This window comes from Tachyglossus aculeatus, chromosome 2 (genome assembly GCF_015852505.1).
Source record: "Tachyglossus aculeatus isolate mTacAcu1 chromosome 2, mTacAcu1.pri, whole genome shotgun sequence".
In the NCBI taxonomy this organism is placed as follows: domain Eukaryota; kingdom Metazoa; phylum Chordata; class Mammalia; order Monotremata; family Tachyglossidae; genus Tachyglossus; species Tachyglossus aculeatus.
In genome coordinates this window covers 107750125-107770473 of record NC_052067.1, presented here as the reverse complement: position 1 = coordinate 107770473, position 20349 = coordinate 107750125, and the positions used below count along the sequence as shown (strand labels likewise).

General features: G+C 49.1%; 2 protein-coding genes and 1 non-coding gene across 4 annotated transcripts in view; 1 reads left to right on the top strand and 2 right to left on the bottom strand.

The window, feature by feature from the left end:
• Window positions 1-7300, bottom strand: part of ELF1 (E74 like ETS transcription factor 1) — a 159246-nt gene extending 151946 nt beyond the window's left edge. The window contains exon 1 of the mRNA XM_038765995.1: window positions 7270-7300. The gene's annotated coding sequence lies outside the window, so the exon portion shown is untranslated. The remainder of the gene's footprint in view (window positions 1-7269) is intronic.
• Window positions 7167-7238, bottom strand: TRNAE-UUC. The gene has a single exon. It is a non-coding gene; the product is annotated as a tRNA-Glu (tRNA).
• Window positions 7301-7642: 342 nt separating the features above from the next.
• WBP4 (WW domain binding protein 4) overlaps window positions 7643-20349 on the top strand; it is a 45298-nt gene continuing 32591 nt past the window's right edge. For both annotated transcript variants that reach the window (XM_038741029.1, XM_038741019.1), the window contains exons 1-2: window positions 7643-7721; window positions 15506-15578. In XM_038741029.1, the coding sequence (XP_038596957.1) occupies window positions 7720-7721; window positions 15506-15578 (75 nt within the window). In that variant the 5' untranslated portion in view covers window positions 7643-7719. The remainder of the gene's footprint in view (window positions 7722-15505; window positions 15579-20349) is intronic.

Below are 20349 nucleotides of genomic sequence, written 5' to 3'. Positions count from 1 at the left end.
AATCCCCACTTTTTCCTCTCCTCATCCCCTCCCCATCATCCCCCCTCCCTCCCTTTGCCCTACTCATTCATTCATTCAATTGTATTTATTGAGCGCTTACTGTGTGCAGAGCACTGTACTAAGCGCTTGAGAAGTACAAGTTGGCAACATATAGAGACGGTCACTACCCAACAGTGGGCTCACAGTCTAGAAGGGGGAGACAGAGAACAAAACAAAACATATTAACAAAATAAAATAAATAGAATAAATATGTACAAATAAAATAAATAAATAGAGTAATAAATACATACAAACATATATACCTATATACAGGCACTCCCTTCTCCTCCCCACGGCACTTGTATATATTTGTACATATTTATTACTCTATTTTACTAATATGTATGCAGCTATAATTCTATTTATTCTGATTATATTGACACCTGCCTACTTGTTTTGTTTTGTTGTCTGTGAGCCTGTTGTTGGGTAGGGACCGTCTCTATATGTTGCCGATTTGTACTTCCCAAGCACTTAGTACAGTGCTCTGCACACAGTACGTGCTCAATAAATACGATTGAATGAATGAATTGCTTTTTTCTCAAAACCCCAAATGGCAAGCCAAAGAGTAAATGCAATTGAAACTATTTCATTTCATTATAAAATCCACTATTTCCTCCTCATTATTCTTCTTTTTCATCATTTCACTGTTACCACTTGCATTTAGTACCAACTGGCACTGCAGCACAGAGTAAAAATGAAACTACAGGGCCTCCCCTCATACTTTAAAGTCAAATTTAAAGAGGGTCAAGTTAAACAGGATTGAAAATTCTAGGTTTCTTCCCTCCACTCTAGCACACTATTTTTAAAGCTATTATTTGCCTGCAAAATCGAGGAAGCGAAATTCAAAACCTGACAGCACTAGCCAACAATTAGTACAGCACTTTTGGTAAAACATACAATAAAATCACAACGAAAGCAAGATCATGTCCTTAATGATGAGTACTTTTTGAACAAATAACTGCCTTACCTAAACATAACGCTAAATAATCACTTAGCCATTAGCTTTCCATTTAACTCCCTCACATACTCTACAGACCGATTCGTTAACCTTTGGCGATATTCAATCAGTCACGAGGAGGTAAATTTTTCTTCCAACATTATGCAATAGGTGGCAGGGGTCTGTAGTAGGAACTAGTTCAGTGTTCTTTCCGCTCAACCACACCTTCTTTAACCAAGTAGCACACTATTTTTAAAGCTATTATTTGCCTGCAAAATCGAGGAAACGAAATTCAAAACCTGACGGCACCAGCCAACAATTAGTACAGCACTTCTGGTAAAACATACAATAAAATCACAACGAAAGCAAGATCATGTCCTTAATGATGAGTACTTTTTGAACAAATAACTGCCTTCTTACCTAAACATAATGCTAAATAATCACTTTAGCCATTAGCTTTCCATTTAACTCCCTCACATACTCTACAGACCGATTCGTTAACCTTTGGTGATATTCAATAAGTCACGAGGAGGTAAATTTTTCTTCCAACATTATGCAATAGGTGGCAGGGGTCTGTAGTAGGAACTAGTTCAGTGTTCTTTCCACTCAACCACACCTTCTTTAACCAAAAAGCAACTAAACAGAGAAACAGCACACACACACACTTTATTTTTTACTATTCTGAGGTAATTTCCCAACACCATACCAGTCATTCTTCCATTCAAACTCCCTATATGGTATAGATTTTTCTCAAATATACAGCGCTTGAAAAACATCTTTTTGCTTCAGCGACTGCCGTTTGTCAAAAACAACCCCACCCGCACCCAGTTAAGAACAGAAACAGTGCGCAAACTCCAAAACTTAGCAATGTCATTTTGACTTTCCACAAAGTCGGGGCTTTTTGCCCCACTTGATTTGGTCCTGCGGCTTAAATCCCGCAGCTAACCATTTTCAAATTTCAGCAACTTGAATTTCAAGATAACGCTTTTGTTTCACTTGCAGCTCCCATGCTGCCACAGCTGGCTCTTCTTCATAATCAGCACAAGGCCTCTATATTTAAAAATACAGTGCAACTTTGTTATAACATCCCCTCCCCAATCTCCTGCCAACTCTCTCCCTCTTTGTACACAGCCCCACCCCACCCCCCATTTCTTCTGCCTGTAGTATTTAAAATATGGGGTTTACTTAGACAAGTTTCACTTTCCCATCTACAGAACTGCTAACGTGGGTTGTTGTTTTTTGCTTTTTCCTTCTTCTTTTTCTCCCCCCACACCCCAGCTTCCCATAGCAGGGGTTCCTCAGTCGGGCTGACTGTCTTCCCTTGGGGTAACGGGGATGAAAACAAACTCAACGCCTCCTTTCCAGAGTCTTGCCATGGCAGGACTGGAGAGGAGGAGGGACGGTCCTGCCTGTTCTCCAGTTTTGGGCCCGCCCCGCGCCCAACAGCCGGTTATTCCATGATAAACCCCATCGGGGCCCGATGCAGGAGCCGCAGCCAATGTGGGTCTGACATGTTAGAGGGAGGACAGGCCCACGGGCCCGCTCCCCAAACACAATCACACTTTTCTGGGCCCAGATAAACCTGAGAATCTCCGGGGGAAGGGAGGGAAGGGACACAGTTTTGTTTGTATTAAAGGAAACCTAATTAGGGGGAGGGAGAGACACACAAACACAGGGAGGACAGACAGGGAGACCCGCAAAAAGAGACAGGCCTACAAAAAAAACCCAAACAGATCCACAGAGACTAATAGATCCACAGAGAGACAGACCCACAGAGAGAGAGACCTACAGAGACAGACACACAGAGAGACAAACCCAAAGAGACAGATCCAGAGAGACCCATCGATAGACAGGCACAGTCCCTGCCCCACAGTGAGATTACACTGTAGCGGGGCAGAAGGAGTAATATTATATATTTATAGATATGTTTATAAGTGCTATGGGGCCAAGGGTGGGGGGAATACCAAATTCCCAAAGGTCACAGAGACGGAGAGACCCACACAGAGAGAGCCCTAGGGAGAGACAGACCCCAGAGAGACCTACAGAGAGGAGGATAGACCCACAGAGACTTAAAAGAGACAGATCCTCGGAGAGGGAGACCTACAGAGAGAGACTGACCCACCGAGACAAACCCAGAGACAGACCTACAGAAGGAAAGACGGACCCACGGAGACCTACAGAGAGAGAGAGAGACAGACCCACAGAGAGAGAGACCTATAGAGACAAACCCACAGAGAGACGGACCCAAAGGGACAGATCCAAAGAGACCCATCGATAGACAGACACAGTCCCTGCCCACAGTGAGATTACAGTGTAGTGGGGGAGAAAGAGTAATATTATATATTTATAGATATGTTTATAAGTGCTATGGGGCCAAGGGTGGGGGGAATACCAAATTCCCAAAGGTCACAGAGATGGAGAGACCTACAGAGAGAGACCCACGGAGAGAGGCCTAGGGAGAGACAGACCCCAGAGAGACCTACAGAGAGAAAGATAGACTCACGGAGACTTAAAAGAGACAGATCCTCGGAGAGGGAGACCCACAGAGAGAGACTGACCCACCGAGACAAACCCAGAGACAGACCCACAGAGAGAAAGACGGACCCACGGAGACCTACAGAGAGAGCGCTAGACCCACAGAGGGAGAGACCTATAGAGACAAACCCACAGAGAGACACACCCAAAGAGACAGATCCAGAGAGATCCATCGAAAGACAGACACAGTCCCTGCCCACAGTGAGATTACAGTGTAGCGGGGGAGAAAGAGTAATATCACATATTTATAGATTATGTTTGTAAGTGCTATGGGGCCAAGGGTGGGGAGAATACCAAATTCCCAAAGGTCACAGAAGAGAGAGAGAGACCTACAGAGAGAGACCCACGGAGAGAGGCCTAGGGAGAGACAGACCCCAGAGAGACCTACAGAGAGAAAAATAGACCCACAGAGACTTAAAAGAGACAGATCCTCGGAGAGGGAGACCCACAGAGAGAGACTGACCCACCAAGACAAACCCAGAGACAGATCATCGGAGAGGGAGACCCACAGAGAGAGACTGACCCACCGAGACAAACCCAGAGACAGACCCACAGAGAGAAAGACGGACCCACGGAGACCTACAGAGAGAGAGACCTATAGAGACAAACCCACAGAGAGACGGACCCAAAGAGACAGATCCAGAGAGATCCATCAATAGACACAGTCCCTGCCCACAGTGAGATTACAGTGTAGCGGGGAAGAAAGAGTAACATTATTATATATTTATAGATATGTTTATAAGTGCTATGGAGCCAAGGGTGGGGAGAATACCAAATTCCCAAAGGCCACAGAGAGAGAGAGACCTACAGAGAGAGACCCACAGAGAGAGGCCTAGGGAGAGACAGACCCCAGAGAGACCTACAGAGAGAAAGACAGACCCACGGAGACTTAAAAGAGACAGATCCTCAGAGACGGAGACCCACAGAGAGAGACTGACCCACCGAGACAAACCCAGAGACAGACCCACAGAGAGAAAGACAGACCCACGGAGACCCACAGAGAGAGAGACCTACAAGAGACAGACCCATAGAGAGAGACCAACAGAGACAGACCCACAGAGAGACAGATCCAGAGACCTAGGTACAGACCCACAGAGAGACAGATTCAGAGAGGCCCAGAAACCTACAGAGACAGACCCACAGAGAGAGAGTGACTCACCGAGACAAACCCAGAGACAGACCCACTGAAAGACAGACCCACGGAGACCTACAGAGAGAGAGACCCACAGAGACCAACAGAGAGAGAGAGAGACCCACAGAGACCTACAGAGAGAGAGACAGACCCACAGAGAGAGAGACCTACAAGAGATAGACCCACAGAGAGACAGATCCAGAGAGACAGATCCAGAGACCTACAGAGACAGATTACAGAGAGAGACCGAGAGAGACAGACCCACAGAGAGACAGATTCAGAGAGATCCAGAAACCGACTGAGAGACAGACCCACAGAGAGAGACTGAACCACCGAGACAAACCCAGAGACAGATCCACAGAAAGACAGACCCACGGAGACCTACAGAGAGAGAGACAGAGCTACAAGAGACAGACCCACAGAGAGAGACCTAGAGACAGACCCACAGAGAGACAGATCCAGAGACCTGAGACAGACCAGAGAGAGACTAGAGACAGACCCACAGAGAGACAGATTCAGAGAGACCCAGAAACCTACAAACCCACAGAGACAGATTCAGAAAGACCCAGAAACCTACAGACAGACCCACAGAAAGAGAGACTGACCCACCGAGACAAACCCAGAGACAGACCCACAGAAAGACAGACCCATGGAGACCTACAGAGAGGGACAGACGACCTACAGAGAGGGAGACAGACACACAGAGGGAGAGACCTACAAGAGATAGACCCACAGGGACAGACAGACCCACAGAGAGACAGATCCAGAGACCTACAGAGACAGATCACAGAGAGAGACCTAGAGAGAGACAGACCCACAGAGAGACAGATTCAGAGAGATCCAGAAACCTGCCGAGAGAGACAGACCCACAGAGAGAGACTGACCCACCGAAAGACAGGCCCACGGAGACCTACAGAGAGAGACAGACCTACAAGAGACAGACCCACAGAGAGAGACCTACAGAGACAGACCCACAGGGAGACAGATCCAGAGAGACTCAGAAACCTACAGAGACAGAACCACAGAGAGAGACTGACCAACCGAGACAAACCCAGAGACAGACCCACAGAAAGACAGACCCAGGGAGACCTACAGAGAGACAGACCCACAGAGAGACAGACCCACAGAGAGAGAGACCCACGGAGACCTACAGAGAGACAGACCCACAGAGAGAGAGACCTACAAGAGATAGACCCACAGAGAAAGACAGACCCACAGAGAGACAGATCCAGAGACCTACAGAGACAGATCACAGAGAGAGACCTAGAGAGAGACAGACCCACAGAGAGACAGATTCAGAGAGATCCAGAAACCTGCCGAGAGAGACAGACCCACAGAGAGAGACTGACCCACCGAAAGACAGGCCCACGGAGACCTACAGAGAGAGACAGACCCACAGAGAGAGACCTACAGAGACAGACCCACAGGGAGACAGATCCAGAGACCTGAGACAGACCACAGAGAGAGACCTAGAGACAGACCCACAGAGAGACAGATTCAGAGAGACCCAGAAACCTACAGAGACAGACCCACAGAGAGAGAGACTGACCCACCGAGACAAACCCAGAGACAGACCCACAGAAAGACAGACCCACAGAGACCTACAGAGAGGGAGGCAGACCCACAGAGAGAGACACCTACAAGAGATAGACCCACAGAGAGAGAGACTTACAAGAGACAGACCCACGGAGAGACAGACCCACAGAGAGACAGATCCAGAGACCTACGGAAACAGATCACAGAGAGAGACAGACCCACAGAGAGACAGATTCAGAGATCCAGAAACCTACCGAGAGAGACAGACCCACCGAGCCAAACCCAGAGACAGACCCACAGAGAGAAAGACAGACCCACGGAGACCTACAGAGAGAGACAGGCCCACAGAGAGAGAGACCTAGAGACAGACCCACAGAGAGACCCACAGACCTAAGGAGAGAGACAGACCCACAGAGACCTACAGACAGACCCAAAGAGAGACCTACGGAGAAGAGAGACAGAGCTACCGAGAGAGACTTACAAGAGACAGACCCACAGAGAGACAGATCCAGAGACCTACAGAGACAGGCCACAGAGACAGACCTAGAGACAGCCCCACAGAGAGACCCACAGACCTAAGGAGAGAGACAGACCCACAGAGACCTACAGACAGACCCGAAGAGAGACCTACGGAGAAGAGAGACAGAGCTACAGAGAGAGACTTACAAGAGACAGACCCACAGAGAGACAGGAAAAGAGAGAACGCCATTCCCCACGGTTTCCCAGCAGCAAGGGGGAGGGAAAGTTGGAGAAACACACCCAAGCGTCGCTCGGGAGGAAGGGGCGGGGGGGGGGGGGGGAGGAAAAACTTGGCCGTGAGGGCAGGAAAGGGAGACCGAAACTAGGAGCAGGAGGGAATAATCACCTCCCGGGTCGCTGGAAAACTACAGTCCCGAACCGGGGGCGAAGGCCAAGTCCGCCGGGGCCGGGGGCCAAATAAATAAAGGAGCGGGGACGGGGAGAGGGGGGAAAAAAAAAAGCGGGCCGTTCCCATACCGGGAGTCGAACCCGGGCCGCCTGGGTGAAAACCAGGAATCCTAACCGCTGGACCATATGGGAAGCGCCGCTGCCGGGGGCCCGCGGGGCTCACCTGACAAGCCGGGGACCAACGCCAACGCCGCCGCCGCCGCCGCCACCGGGGCCGCCGCCCGAGCCGTTAGCCTGGCGCGGCCGAGCGCCCAGGCTCCGCGCGCGGAAGGGAGGGAGGGCCGGGCCGCTCGTGGCCCAAGTTCGGAGAAGGCGCCCACGGGGCGGGGGCCGGCGGGGGTGCCCCTCCCGCTCCCGCCGCTCCGGGACAACCGCGGGCCGAGTCGGCGGCCAAGCCCGCCCCCGGGACCGGCTGTTTGCGCGCGCGCGCGCGCCCGCCCGGGGACCGTCCGCCCGGAGCTGGGGCGGGGCGGGGCGGGGCGGTCCGGTCCGGGACGGCTTTACCGAACGCGGACGGAGCCGCCCCGGCCTCCGTAGGCCCCGGGACCGCCAGCCGAGCCGCGGAGGGGGCGGTGGACCGGCAGGCCCAGACGCCCGGGACGCCCGAGCCGCCATGTGAGTGTCGCGGGGGGATGCGGTCGACGGACGGGCCCCTCAGTCAGTCAGTCATTCAATCGTATTTATAGAGCTCCTACTATGTGCAGAGCGCTGGACTAAGCGCTTGGGAAGTCCTAATCGGCAACAGCTAGAGACGGTCGCTGCCCAACCACGGGCTCAAGGCCTAGAAATTCAATCAATCGTATTGAGTGAGCGCTGACTATGTGCAGAGCGCTGGACTGAGCGCTTGGGAAGTCCAAGTCGGCAACAAATAGAGACGGTCCCTGCCCAACCTCGGGGTCCCGGCCTAGAAATTAATTCAGTCAATCGTATTGATGTACTTCCCAAGCGCCTAGTACAGTGCTCTGCAGACAGTAAGCGCTCAATAAATACGATTGATTGATTGATTGAGCGTTTACTGTGTGCAGAGCACTGGACTGAGCGCTTGGGAAGCCCTAATCGGCAACAGATAGAAACGGTTCCTACCCAACCACGGGGTCACGGCCTAGAAATTCATTCAATCAATAGTATTGATTGAGCGCTTACTATGTGCACAGCGCTGGACTGAGCGCTTGGGAAGTGCAAGTCGGCAACAAATAGAGACGGTCCCCTGTCCAACAACGGGCCCATGGCCTAGACATTAATTCAGTCAATTGTACTGATTGAGCGCCTACTATGTGCAGAGCGCTGGACTAAGCGCTTGGGAAGTCCTAATCGGCAACAGATGGAGACGGTCCCCTGTCCAACAACGGGGTCCCGGCCTAGAAATTCATTCAATCAATCGTATTGATTGAGCGCTTACTCTGTGCAGAGAGCTGGACTGAGCGCTTGGGAAGTACAAGTTGGCAACAGATAGAGACGGTCCCTGCCCAACAACGGGGTCGCGGCCTAGAAATTAATTCAGTCAATCGTATTGATTGAGCGCTTACTATGTGCACAGCACTGGACTGAGCGCTTGGGAAGTGCAAGTCGGCAACAAATAGAGACAGTCCCTGCCCAACAACGGGGTCACGGCCTAGAAATTCATTCAATCAATCGTATTGATGTACTTCCCAAGCGCTTAGTACAGCGCTCTGCACACAGTAAGCACTCAATAAATACGATTGATTGATTGATTGATTGAGCTGTTACTATGTGCAGACCACTGGACTAAGCGCTTGGGAAGCCCTAATCAGCAACAGATAGAAACGGTCCCTGCCCAACAACGGGCTCACGGCCTAGAAATTAATTCAGTCAATCGTATTGATTGAGCGCTTACTATGTGCAGAGCACTGGACTAAGCGCTTGGGAAGTCCTAATCGGCAACAGATGGAAACGGTTCCTGCCCAACAACGGGCTCACGGCCTAGAAATTAATTCAATCAGTCGTATTGATGTACTTCCCAAGCGCTTAGTACAGCGCTCTGCACACAGTAAGCACTCAATAAATACGATTGATTGATTGATTGATTGAGCTGTTACTATGTGCAGACCACTGGACTAAGCGCTTGGGAAGCCCTAATCAGCAACAGATAGAAACGGTCCCTGCCCAACAACGGGCTCACGGCCTAGAAATTAATTCAGTCAATCGTATTGATTGAGCGCTTACTATGTGCAGAGCACTGGACTGAGCGCTTGGGAAGTCCTAATCGGCAACAGATGGAAACGGTTCCTGCCCAACAACGGGCTCACGGCCTAGAAATTAATTCAATCAGTCGTATTGATGTACTTCCCAAGCGCTTAGTACAGTGCTCTGCACACAGTAAGCACTCAATAAATACGATTGATTGATTGATTGATTGAGCTGTTACTATGTGCAGACCACTGGACTAAGCGCTTGGGAAGCCCTAATCAGCAACAGATAGAAACGGTCCCTGCCCAACAACGGGCTCACGGCCTAGAAATTAATTCAGTCAATCGTATTGATTGAGCGCTTACTGTGTGCAGAGCACTGGACCGAGCGCTTGGGAAGTCCAAGTCGGCAACAGATAGAGACGGTCACTGCCCAACCACGGGGTCACGGCCTAGAAATTAATTCAATCAGTCATATTGATTGAGCGCCTACTATTGTGCAGAGCGCTGGACTGAGCGCTTGGAAAGTACAAGTCGGCAACAGAGACGGTCCCTGTCCAACAATGGGGTCACGGCCTAGAAATTAATTTAGTCAATCGTATTGATTGAGCGCTTACTATGTGCAGAGCGCTGGACTAAGCGCTTGGGAAGTCCTAATCGGCAAGAAATAGAGACGGTCCCTGCCCAACCACGGGCTCACGGCCTAGAAATTAATTCAGTCAGTCGTATTGACTGAGCGCTTACTATGTGCAGAGCGCTGGACTAAGCACTTGGGAAGTCCTAATCAGCAACAGATAGAAACGGTTCCTGCCCAACAACGGGCTCACGGCCTAGAAATTAATTCAGTCAATCGTATTGATTGAGCGCTTACTATGTGCACAGCACTGGACTGAGCGCTTGGGAAGTGCAAGTCGGCAACAAATAGAGACGGTCCCTGCCCAACAACGGGGTCACGGCCTAGAAATTCATTCAATCAATCGTATTGATGTACTTCCCAAGCGCTTAGTACAGTGCTCTGCACACAGTAAGCACTCAATAAGTACGATTGATTGATTGATCGAGCGCTTACTATGTGCAGACCACTGGACTAAGCGCTTGGGAAGTCCTAATCGGCAACAGATAGAAACGGTCCCTGCCCAACAACGGGCTCACGGCCTAGAAATTAATTCAGTCAATCGTATTGCTTGAGTGCTTACTATGTGCAGAGCGCTGGACTAAGCGCTTGGGAAGCCCAAGTCGGCAACAGAGACAGTTCCTGCCCAACAACGGGGTCCCGGCCTAGAAATTAATTCAATCAATCGTATTGATTGAGCGCTTACTATGTGCACAGCACTGGACGGAGCGCTTGGGAAGTCCTAATCGGCAACAGATAGAGACGGTCCCTGCCCAATCACGGGGTCCCGGCCTAGAAATTCATTCAGTCAATCGTATTGATTGAGCGCTTACTGTGTGCACAGCACTGGACTGAGCGCTTGGGAAGTGCAAGTCGGCAACAAATAGAGACAGTCCCTGCCCAACAACGGGGTCACGGCCTAGAAATTAATTCAGTCAATCGTATTGATTGAGCGGTTACTGTGTGCAGAGCGCTGGACTAAGCACTTGGGAAGTCCTAATCAGCAACAGATAGAAACGGTTCCTGCCCAACAACGGGCTCACGGCCTAGAAATTAATTCAGTCAATCGTATTGATTGAGCGCTTACTATGTGCACAGCACTGGACTGAGCGCTTGGGAAGTGCAAGTCGGCAACAAATAGAGACGGTCCCTGCCCAACAACGGGGTCACGGCCTAGAAATTCATTCAATCAATCGTATTGATGTACTTCCCAAGCGCTTAGTACAGTGCTCTGCACACAGTAAGCACTCAATAAATACGATTGATTGATTGATTGAGCGTTTACTGTGTGCAGAGCGCTGGACTGAGCGCTTGGGAAGTCCAGGTCGGCAACAGATAGAGACAGTTCTTGCCCAACAACGGGCTCACGGCCTAGAAATTAATTCAGTCAATCGTATTGATTGAGCGCTTACTATGTGCACAGCGCTGGACTGAGCGCTTGGGAAGTACAAGTCGGCAACAAATAGAGACAGTCCCTGCTCAACAACGGGGTCCCGGCCTAGAAATTAATTCAGTCAATCGTATTGATTGAGCGCTTACTATGTGCACAGCGCTGGACTGAGCGCTTGGGAAGTGCAAGTCGGCAACAAATAGAGACAGTCCCTGCTCAACAACGGGGTCCCGGCCTTGAAATTCATTCAATCAGTCGTATTGATTGAGCGCTTACTCTGTGCAGAGCGCTGGACTGAGCGCTTGGGAAGTGCAAGTCGGCAACAAATAGAGACGGTCCCTGCCCAACAACGGGGTCGCGGCCTAGAAATTAATTCAGTCAATCGTATTGATTGAGCGCTTACTATGTACAGAGCGCTGGACTAAGCGCTTGGGAAGTCCTAATCGGCAACAGATAGAGACGGTCCCTGCCCAACCACGGGGTCACGGCCTAGAAATTAATTCAATCAGTCATATTGATTGAGCGCCTACTATGTGCAGAGCGCTGGACTGAGCGCTTGGAAAGTACAAGTCGGCAACAGAGACGGTCCCTGTCCAACAATGGGGTCACGGCCTAGAAATTAATTTAGTCAATCGTATTGATTGAGCGCTTACTATGTGCAGAGCACTGGACTAAGCTCTTGGGAAGTCCAAGTCGGCAACAGATTGAGACGGTCCCTGCCCAACAACGGGGTCACAGCCTAGAAATTCATTCAGTCAATCGTATGGATTGAGCGCTTACTATGTGCAGAGCAGTGGACTGAGCGCTCGGGAAGTCCAAGTCGGCACCAGATAGAGATGGTCCCTAGGCAATAACGAGCACCCCGGCTAGAAAGGGGAGACAGGGGGTCGCCGCCCCCTGAGACGCCTCTCCGGAGGACACAGAGACACACACCCCTCTCCTCTCAGTCAGTCAGATTGATTGAGGGCCGACTGTGATGATGCTGAGGGCATTCGTTAAGTGCTTACTATGTGCAAAGCACTGTTCCAAGCGCTGGGGGGGGATACAGGGTGATCAGGTTGTCCCACTGGGGGCTCACGGTCTTCATCCCCATTTTACAGATGAGGCCACCGAGGCTCAGAGAATAATAATAATGATGATGATGGCGTTTTTTAAGCGCTTACTAGGTGCACAGCACTGTTCTAAGCGCTGGGGAGTTTACAAGGTGATCAGGTTGTCCCACGGGGGGCTCACAGTCTTAATCCCCATTTTACAGATGAGGGAACCGAGGCCCAGAGAAGTGAAGTGACTTGCCCAAAGTCACACAGCTGACAAGTGGCAGAGCCGGGATTAGAACCCATGACCTCTGACTCCCAAGCCCGGGCTCTTTCCACTGGGCCACGCTGCTCTTACTGTGTGCAGAGCACTGGACTAAGCGCTTGAGAAATACAAGTCGGCAACAGATAATAAGGATGGCATTTGTTAAGCGATTACCATGTTCAAAGCACTCTTCTAAGCGCTGGGGGGATACAAGGTGATCAGGTTGCCCCACGGGGGGCTCACAGTCTTAATCCCCATTTTACAGATGAGGTAACAGGCTCAGGGAAGTTAAGTGACTTGTCCGAGGCCACACAGCAGACATGTGGCACCATCGGGATTCGAACCCATGACCTCTGACTCCAAAGCCCGTGCTCTTTCCACTGAGCCAAGCTGCTACCCAACGACGGGCTCTCTAAGCTGTCAGCTCGTTGGGGGCAGGGCATGTCCCTGTTTATTGCTGTATTGTTGTTTATTGTTACGTTGTTCATATTGTTTGAGCGCTGACTGTGCAGAGCACTGTACTAAGCGCTTGGGAAGTACAAGTCGGCAATGGATAGAGATGGTCCCTACCCAACAATGGGCTCACAGTCTAGAAGGGGGAGACAGACAACAAAACAAAACATGTAGACAGGTGTCCAGATCGTCACAAAAAATAGAATTAAAGCTATATGCACATCATTAACAAAATAAATAGAATAGTAAATATGTACAAGTAAAATAAATAGAGAAATAAATGTGTACAAATATATGCAAGTGCTGTGGGGAGGGGAAGGAGGTAGAGCGGCGGAGATGGGGAGGAGGAGTTCTCTCCCAAGCGCTTCCCTGGGCCTCAGTTCCCTCCTCTGTATAATGGGGATTGAGGCTGTGAGCCCCACGTGGGATAGGGACTGTGTCCCACCCAACTTGCCGGTATCCACCCCAGCGCTTAGTACAGTGCCTGCCATTCATTCATTCAGTCGTATTTACTGTGTGCTTACTGCGTGCAGAGCACTGGACTAAGCGTTTGGGAAGTACAAATTGGCAACACATTCATTCATTCAGTCGTATTTATTGAACAGAACACTGGTCCAAGTGCTTGGGAAGTACAAGTTGGCGACAAATAGAGACGGTCCCTACCCAACAACGGGCTCACAGTCTAGAAGGGGGAGACAGACAACAAAACAAAACAAGTGGACAGGTGTCAGGTCCTCAGAATAAATAGAATTAAAGCTAAGTGCACATCATTAACAAAATAAATACAATAGTGAATATGTACAAGTAAAATAGAGTAATAAATCTGTACAAACATATATATACAGGTGCTGTGGGGAGGGGAAGGAGGTAGGGCGGGGGGGGATGGGGAGGAGGAGAGGAAAAAGGGGGCCCAGTCTGGGAAGGCCTCCTGGAGGAGGTGAGCTCTCGGTAGGGCTTTGAAGGGAGGGAGAGAGCTAGTTTGACGGATGTGCGGAGGGAGGGCATTCCAGGCCAAGGGGAGGACGTGGGCTGGGGGTCGACGGCGGGACGGGTGAGAACAAGATACATTGAGGAGGTTAGCGGCAGAGGAGCGGAGGGTGCAGGCTGGGCTGTAGAAGAAGAGAAGGGAGGTGAGGTAGGAGGGGGCGAGGTGATGGACAGCCTTGAAGCCGAGAGTGAAGAGTTTTTGCTTGATGCGTAGGTTGACAGGCAGCCACTGGAGATTTTTGAGGAGGGGAGTAACATGTCCAGAGCATGTCTGGGTGCCTTGGTGCCTACCTTGGGTAGGCACACCAAGGTACACTTGGTGCCTACCCTGGGCCCAGGGGTGAGCTGAACCTTTGACATCTCTCACAGGCCCTCCAGCCAACAACCTTCATCCGGTTGACATCCTCCCACATCTTCGGGAAGCCTAAACTAACTTTGGGGCTGGACCCTGGACTCGTGAACACTTGGATCTCTTGGCCAAAGCCAGGCTCACGAGGTACCGGAGATGCCGCTGGGCCAGTGGAGGCCCACGCGGGACCTTCCTCCCTGAGGGCCAGGTCTGTCCACTGACCACCACGCAGGGCACCTAGTAAGCGCTTAACAAATACCACAATTATTACAGTGCTCTGCGAACAACGGGCGCTCAGTAAATACGATTGAATGAATGAATGACTCCTCCCTCCTACACACACCCCTAAACAATACTCACGGCTCATAGACACATCGCCCTCACCCCCGACTTCTCCCTCACCCAGTTCCCAGCAACCCGCAAGCACGACATTGGGTGGGGAGGTTTCAAGCCTCATTTTTTCAAAACGGCACCGCTCAAATAGGGTGACCTTAGAGAAACGTAATTTGACCATTCTGTTCAGATGAGCATGAGTTCTCTGGGACTTTCTGACCTGCACCAAATGGAGGCTTGCAACTAGTGGACTTGGCCACCTCTTTCCCCCTGAAAACGGTCACGTGTGGCCAGTTGGCGGCATTCCATCTTTTCTCTGGCCATTCCTGTCATGGAAATTCAAAAACGGATTTGACCAACTCCAAGTCACATAATGCAGTCGTAAGCATTATTGTCTACTTTCGATTAAAATGGATCTGATGGGTTTCAAGTCCAGTTGCCCCCCGGACATATCCCAGCAACAGTTGGAGGATAATTCCTCATAGCGATAATCAATAAATAGTATTGATTGAGTGCTTATTCTGTGCAGACCGGTAGACTGTGGAGAAGTTGAACATGATACTTAATTTTTCCAATTGTGCAAATAGGAATGTGCTAAATTGTAAATTGCCTATTTACCCTACTATACGTGTTTAACATTTTCTTCACCTAGTATAAGGTTACAAGGGTAAGACTTCTTTTCCCTGTACTTTTGTTTCAGTGGGAAGTATAATTGAGGACTCTTTGCCAACAAAGAAAACAATGAGTTGCAACAACTACAGAGACCAGTTTATCCTGGGAATCATGCATCACGTTTCCGGTGACTAATTAGTCATTTTTCTTTTTCAGGGCTGACTACTGGAAGTCACAACCAAAGAAATTTTGTGATTACTGCAAGTGCTGGATAGCAGACAACAGGCCTGTATGGCATTCTATTTTAAATGATATTCTGAAATACTATACGTAGTTTAGCTGTGTTTAATTGCCACCTATTTCATCAAAAAACTGAAACCGTAAGGTGTGATCTCCCTAAAATTTCCCCTGCTCCTCTGCAGTCACACCCTCCTCAATCAATCCATTGTATTTATTGAGCACTTAAGCACTTTGTTGCAGGGGACTGTACTAAGCTCTTGGGAGAGTACAATATAACAGACACATTCTTGCCCTCTTTTCAATTCTCCCATCTTTCCCAGCAGGATCTCCTTGTAGAAATCTTCCCTCTCTACCTGCACCCTAACCCCGTCCTTTCGCACTTTGTTAAAACACTTGCCACCTTCCCGAGAGCAGTCTTTAACTGCTCACTTGCCAGTGCTTTAAGTGCTCCTTCCCGACTACTTTCAAAAAGCCCATCGTCATCAGTGGCATTTGAGCACTTCCTAGGTGAAGAGGACTGTGTTGAGTACTTGGGAGGGTACAACAGAGTTGGCACATATGGTCCCTGCCAAAATCCTCCCGTGACCCCACCGCCCCGTCCTGTTATCACCCCATCTCCCTCTTACTATACTTATCCAAATTCCCTGAGTGACCGGTTTACACCCATTGCCTCCCACTCCCTTTCCTCCAATTCTCTCCAGGCAATCTGGCTTCTGCCCCTCCACTCCACGGTAGCTGCCTTCTTGAGGATCACCAATGAATCCTTCTTGCCCTATCCAGTGACCATTTTTTTATGGTTTTTAAGTGTTTACTATGTGCCAGGCAGTGTACTAAGAGCTGAGGTAGATACAAGATTCAGTTCATGTGCTGCATTGGGCTCGCAGTCTTAATTCCCATTTTACAGATGAGGTAACAGGTACAGAGAAATTAAGCGACTCGCCCAGGGTCACACAGCAAACTCTGGGGGTCCCTCAAGACTTGGTTCTGGGTCCCCTTTCTGTTCTCTCTCTACATCCACTCCCATGGGGAATTTATCCACTCCTACAATTTAAATTACCATCTCTAAGTGGATGATCCCCAAATCTATCTTTTCAGCGCTGACTGCTCTCCTCTGCAGTCTTGCATTTTCTCCTGCTTTTAGGACTTCTCTACGCATCTTACCTCCTTCCCTTCCCCACAGCACCTGTATATATGTATATATGTTTGTACATATTTATTACTCTATTTATTTATTTATTTTACTTGTACATGTCTATTCTATTTATTTTATTTTGTTAGTATGTTTGGTTTTGTTCTCTGTCTCCCCCTTTTAGACTGTGAGCCCACTGTTGGGTAGGGACTGTCTCTATATGTTGCCAATTTGTACTTCCCAAGTGCTTAGTACAGTGCTCTGCACACAGTAAGCGCTCAATAAATACGATTGATGATGATGATGATGATATCCTGCTGACACCTCAAATTTAACTTGTCCAAAACAGAGCTCCTCATCTTCCCACCCAAACACTGTCCTCCCCTAGTCAACACTGTAATAATAATAATAATGGCATTTGTTAAGTGCTTACTATGTGTAAATCACGGTTCTAAGCGCTGGGGAGGTTACAAGGTGATCAGGTTGTCCCATGGGGGGGCTCAAAGTCTTAATCCCCATTTTACAGATGAGGTAACTGAGGCATGGAGAAGTTAAGTGACTTGCCCAAAGTCACACAGCTGACAATTGGCAGAGCCGAGATTTGAGCCCATGACCTCTGACTCCAAAGCCCCTGCTCTTTGCACTGAGCCACGGTGCTTCTCACTGTAGACAGCACCACCAACTTCCCTGTCTCACAAGCCCACAGCCTTGGCATTGTCCTCAACTCCTCTTTTTCTTCCAACCCACATATTCAGTCTTTCATCAAATTCTGTCATTTCTACCACCTCAGCCACTCAGAATTTACCCTTTCCTCTCCATCCCAAACTGCTACCCTGCTGATCTAAACTTTTATCATATCCCACCTTGACTCCAAGTCGGTTGTATTTATTGAGCACTTACTTTGTGCAGACCACTGTTCTAAGCGCTGGGGAGCGTACAGTATAGCAATATAACAGGAATATTTCCTGCCCATAATGAGCTTAAAGTCTAGAGGGGGAGACAGACAGTAATGAAAATAAATAAGATGACAGATACATTCATTCATTCATTCAGTCATATTTATTGAGCGCTTACTGTGTGCATACAATAATGATGGTATTTGTTAAACACTTATTATGTATCAAGCATTGTTGTGAGTGCTGGGGTAAATGCAAGCTAATCATGTTGAACACAGTCCCTGTCCTCCTTAAGGCTCACAGCCTTAATCCCCATTTTACAGATGAGGTAACTGAGGCCCAGGGAAGTTAAATGACGTGCCCAAGGTCACAGAGCAGACAAGTGGCAGAGGCGGGATTGGAACCCAGGTCCTTCTGAGTCCCAAGACCAGGCACTGTCCTCTAGACAGGCTGTACATAAGTGCTGTGGGGCTGGGAGGGAATGATGAATAAAGGGAGCAAGTCAAGGTGGCGCAAAAGGGAGTGGGAGAAGAGGAGAGGAGGGCTTAGGCAGGGAAGGCCTCTTAGAGGAGATGTGGCTTTGAAGTGGGGGAGAGTAATTGTCAAATAAGAAGAGGGAGGTTGTTGAAGGCCAGAGGCAGGACGTGGACGAGAGGTTTGTGGCACGATAGACAAGAATGAGGTACAGTGCGAAGGTTAGCGTTAGAGGAGGAGCCAAGTATGCAGACTGGGTTGTATTAGGAGTGGGTGGGTAGGACAAAATGATGGAGTGCTTTAAAGTCGACGGTGAGGAGATTCTGTTTGTGGAGCTGGATGGGCAACCACTGGAGGTCGTCGAGGAGAGGGGAAACACGGACTGATCATTTTTGTAGAAAAATGATCCGGGCAGCAGAGTGAAGCTTGGGCTGGAGTGGGGAGAGACAGGAAGCAGGGAGGTCAGCTAGGAGGCTGATACAGTAATCAAGAGAAGCATCATGGCATAGTGGATAGAGTGCAGGTCTGAGCATTAGAAGGTCATGGGCCCTAATCCAAGCTCTGCCACTTGTCTGCTGTGTGACCTCGGGTAAGTCACTTCATTGGGCCTCAGTCACCTCATCTGTAAAATGGGGATTGAGTCTGTGAGCCCCACGTGGAACAGGGACTGTGTCCAACCCGATTTGCTTGTAGCCACTCCGGCGCTTAGTAGAGTGTCTGGCATATAGTAAGCACTTAACAAGTACCACAAAAAAAAAAAGGTGAGTTAGAATAAGTGCTTGGATTAATGTGGTAGCAGTTGAATGGAGAGGAAAGGGCAGATTTTAGCAATGTTGTGAAGGTCGAACCAACAGGATTTAGTGATGGATTGAATGCCCTCCCTCTGCCCATCCGCCAAGCTAGCTCTCTTCCCCCCTTCAAGGCCCTACTGAGAGCTCACCTCCTCCAGGAGGCCTTCCCAGACTGAGCCCCTTCCTTCCTTTCCCCCTCGTCCCCCTCTCCATCCCCCCATCTTACCTCCTTCCCTTCCCCACAGCACCTGTGTATATGTATATATGTTTGTACATATTTATTGCTCTATTTATTTATTTTACTTGTACATAGCTATTCTATTTATTTTATTTTGTTAGTATGTTTGGTTTTGTTCTCTGTCTCCCCCTTTTAGACTGTGAGCCCACTGTTGGGTAGGGACTGTCTCTATATGTTGCCAACTTGTACTTCCCAAGCGCTCAGTACAGTGCTCTGCACATAGTAAGCGCTCAATAAATACGATTGATGATGATGATGATGATGATGATGATTGAATATGTGGGGTGAGTGAGAGAGAGGAGTCAAGAATAATGCCAGGGTTATCGGCCTGTGAGACAGGAAGGATGGTGGTGCCGTCTACAGGGTCCAGATCATTTTTCTAAAAGAACACTTTCAGTCCACATCTCCCCTCTCCTCAAACCTCCAGTTATTGTCCGTCCATCTCCTCATCGAACAGAACCGTCATCTTTCAGGCAGTCAGTCATCTTGCCCCTTCCTTACCTCCCTAACTTCTTACTGCAAACCAACCCGTCTGTACACTTTGCTCCTCTAACGCCAGCCTCTTCACTGGAACTCAGTCTCATCTCTCTTGCTCACATTCTTCCCCTGGCCTGGAAAAACTTCCTTTTTCCCCACTCCTAAAGCCCTACTAAAACCACATCTTCTCCAAGAGACTTTCCTTGACTAAGCCCTCAATCCCTTATCTGCCTTCTCCTACACTGCATATACACTTGGATCTGAGTCCCTCCAGGACTTAATATCCACCCCCAGCCTTACAGCTACAGCGCTTATGTTGTAATCCTTTTTCTCTGCCGTTTCCCGTATCCATAATTTATTTTGTCTGTTTTCCCTTCTAGTCTATACGCTCCTTGTGGCGGGATCATGGCTAATGACTCTATTGAATTATACTCTCCCAAGTACTAGGTACAGTGCTCTGCACACAGTAATAATAATAATAATGGCATTTATTAAGCGCTTACTATGTTCAAAGCACTGTTCTAAGCGCTGGGGGGGGATACAAGCTGATCAGGTTGTCCCACGTGGGGCTCACAGTCTTAGTCCCCATTTAACAGATGAGGGAACTGAGGCACAGAGAAGTGACGTGACTTGCCCAGAGTCACATAGCTAACAATTGGTGGAGCCGGGATTTGAAACCATGACCTCTGACTCCAAAGCCCGGGCTGTTTCCACTGAGCCACGCCACTTCTCTACGGGCTTGATAAATATTACCGATAAACTATTAATAAGTAGGGTCCTCACTGAGGCTTTCTTCTATTCAGTATCAAAAAATG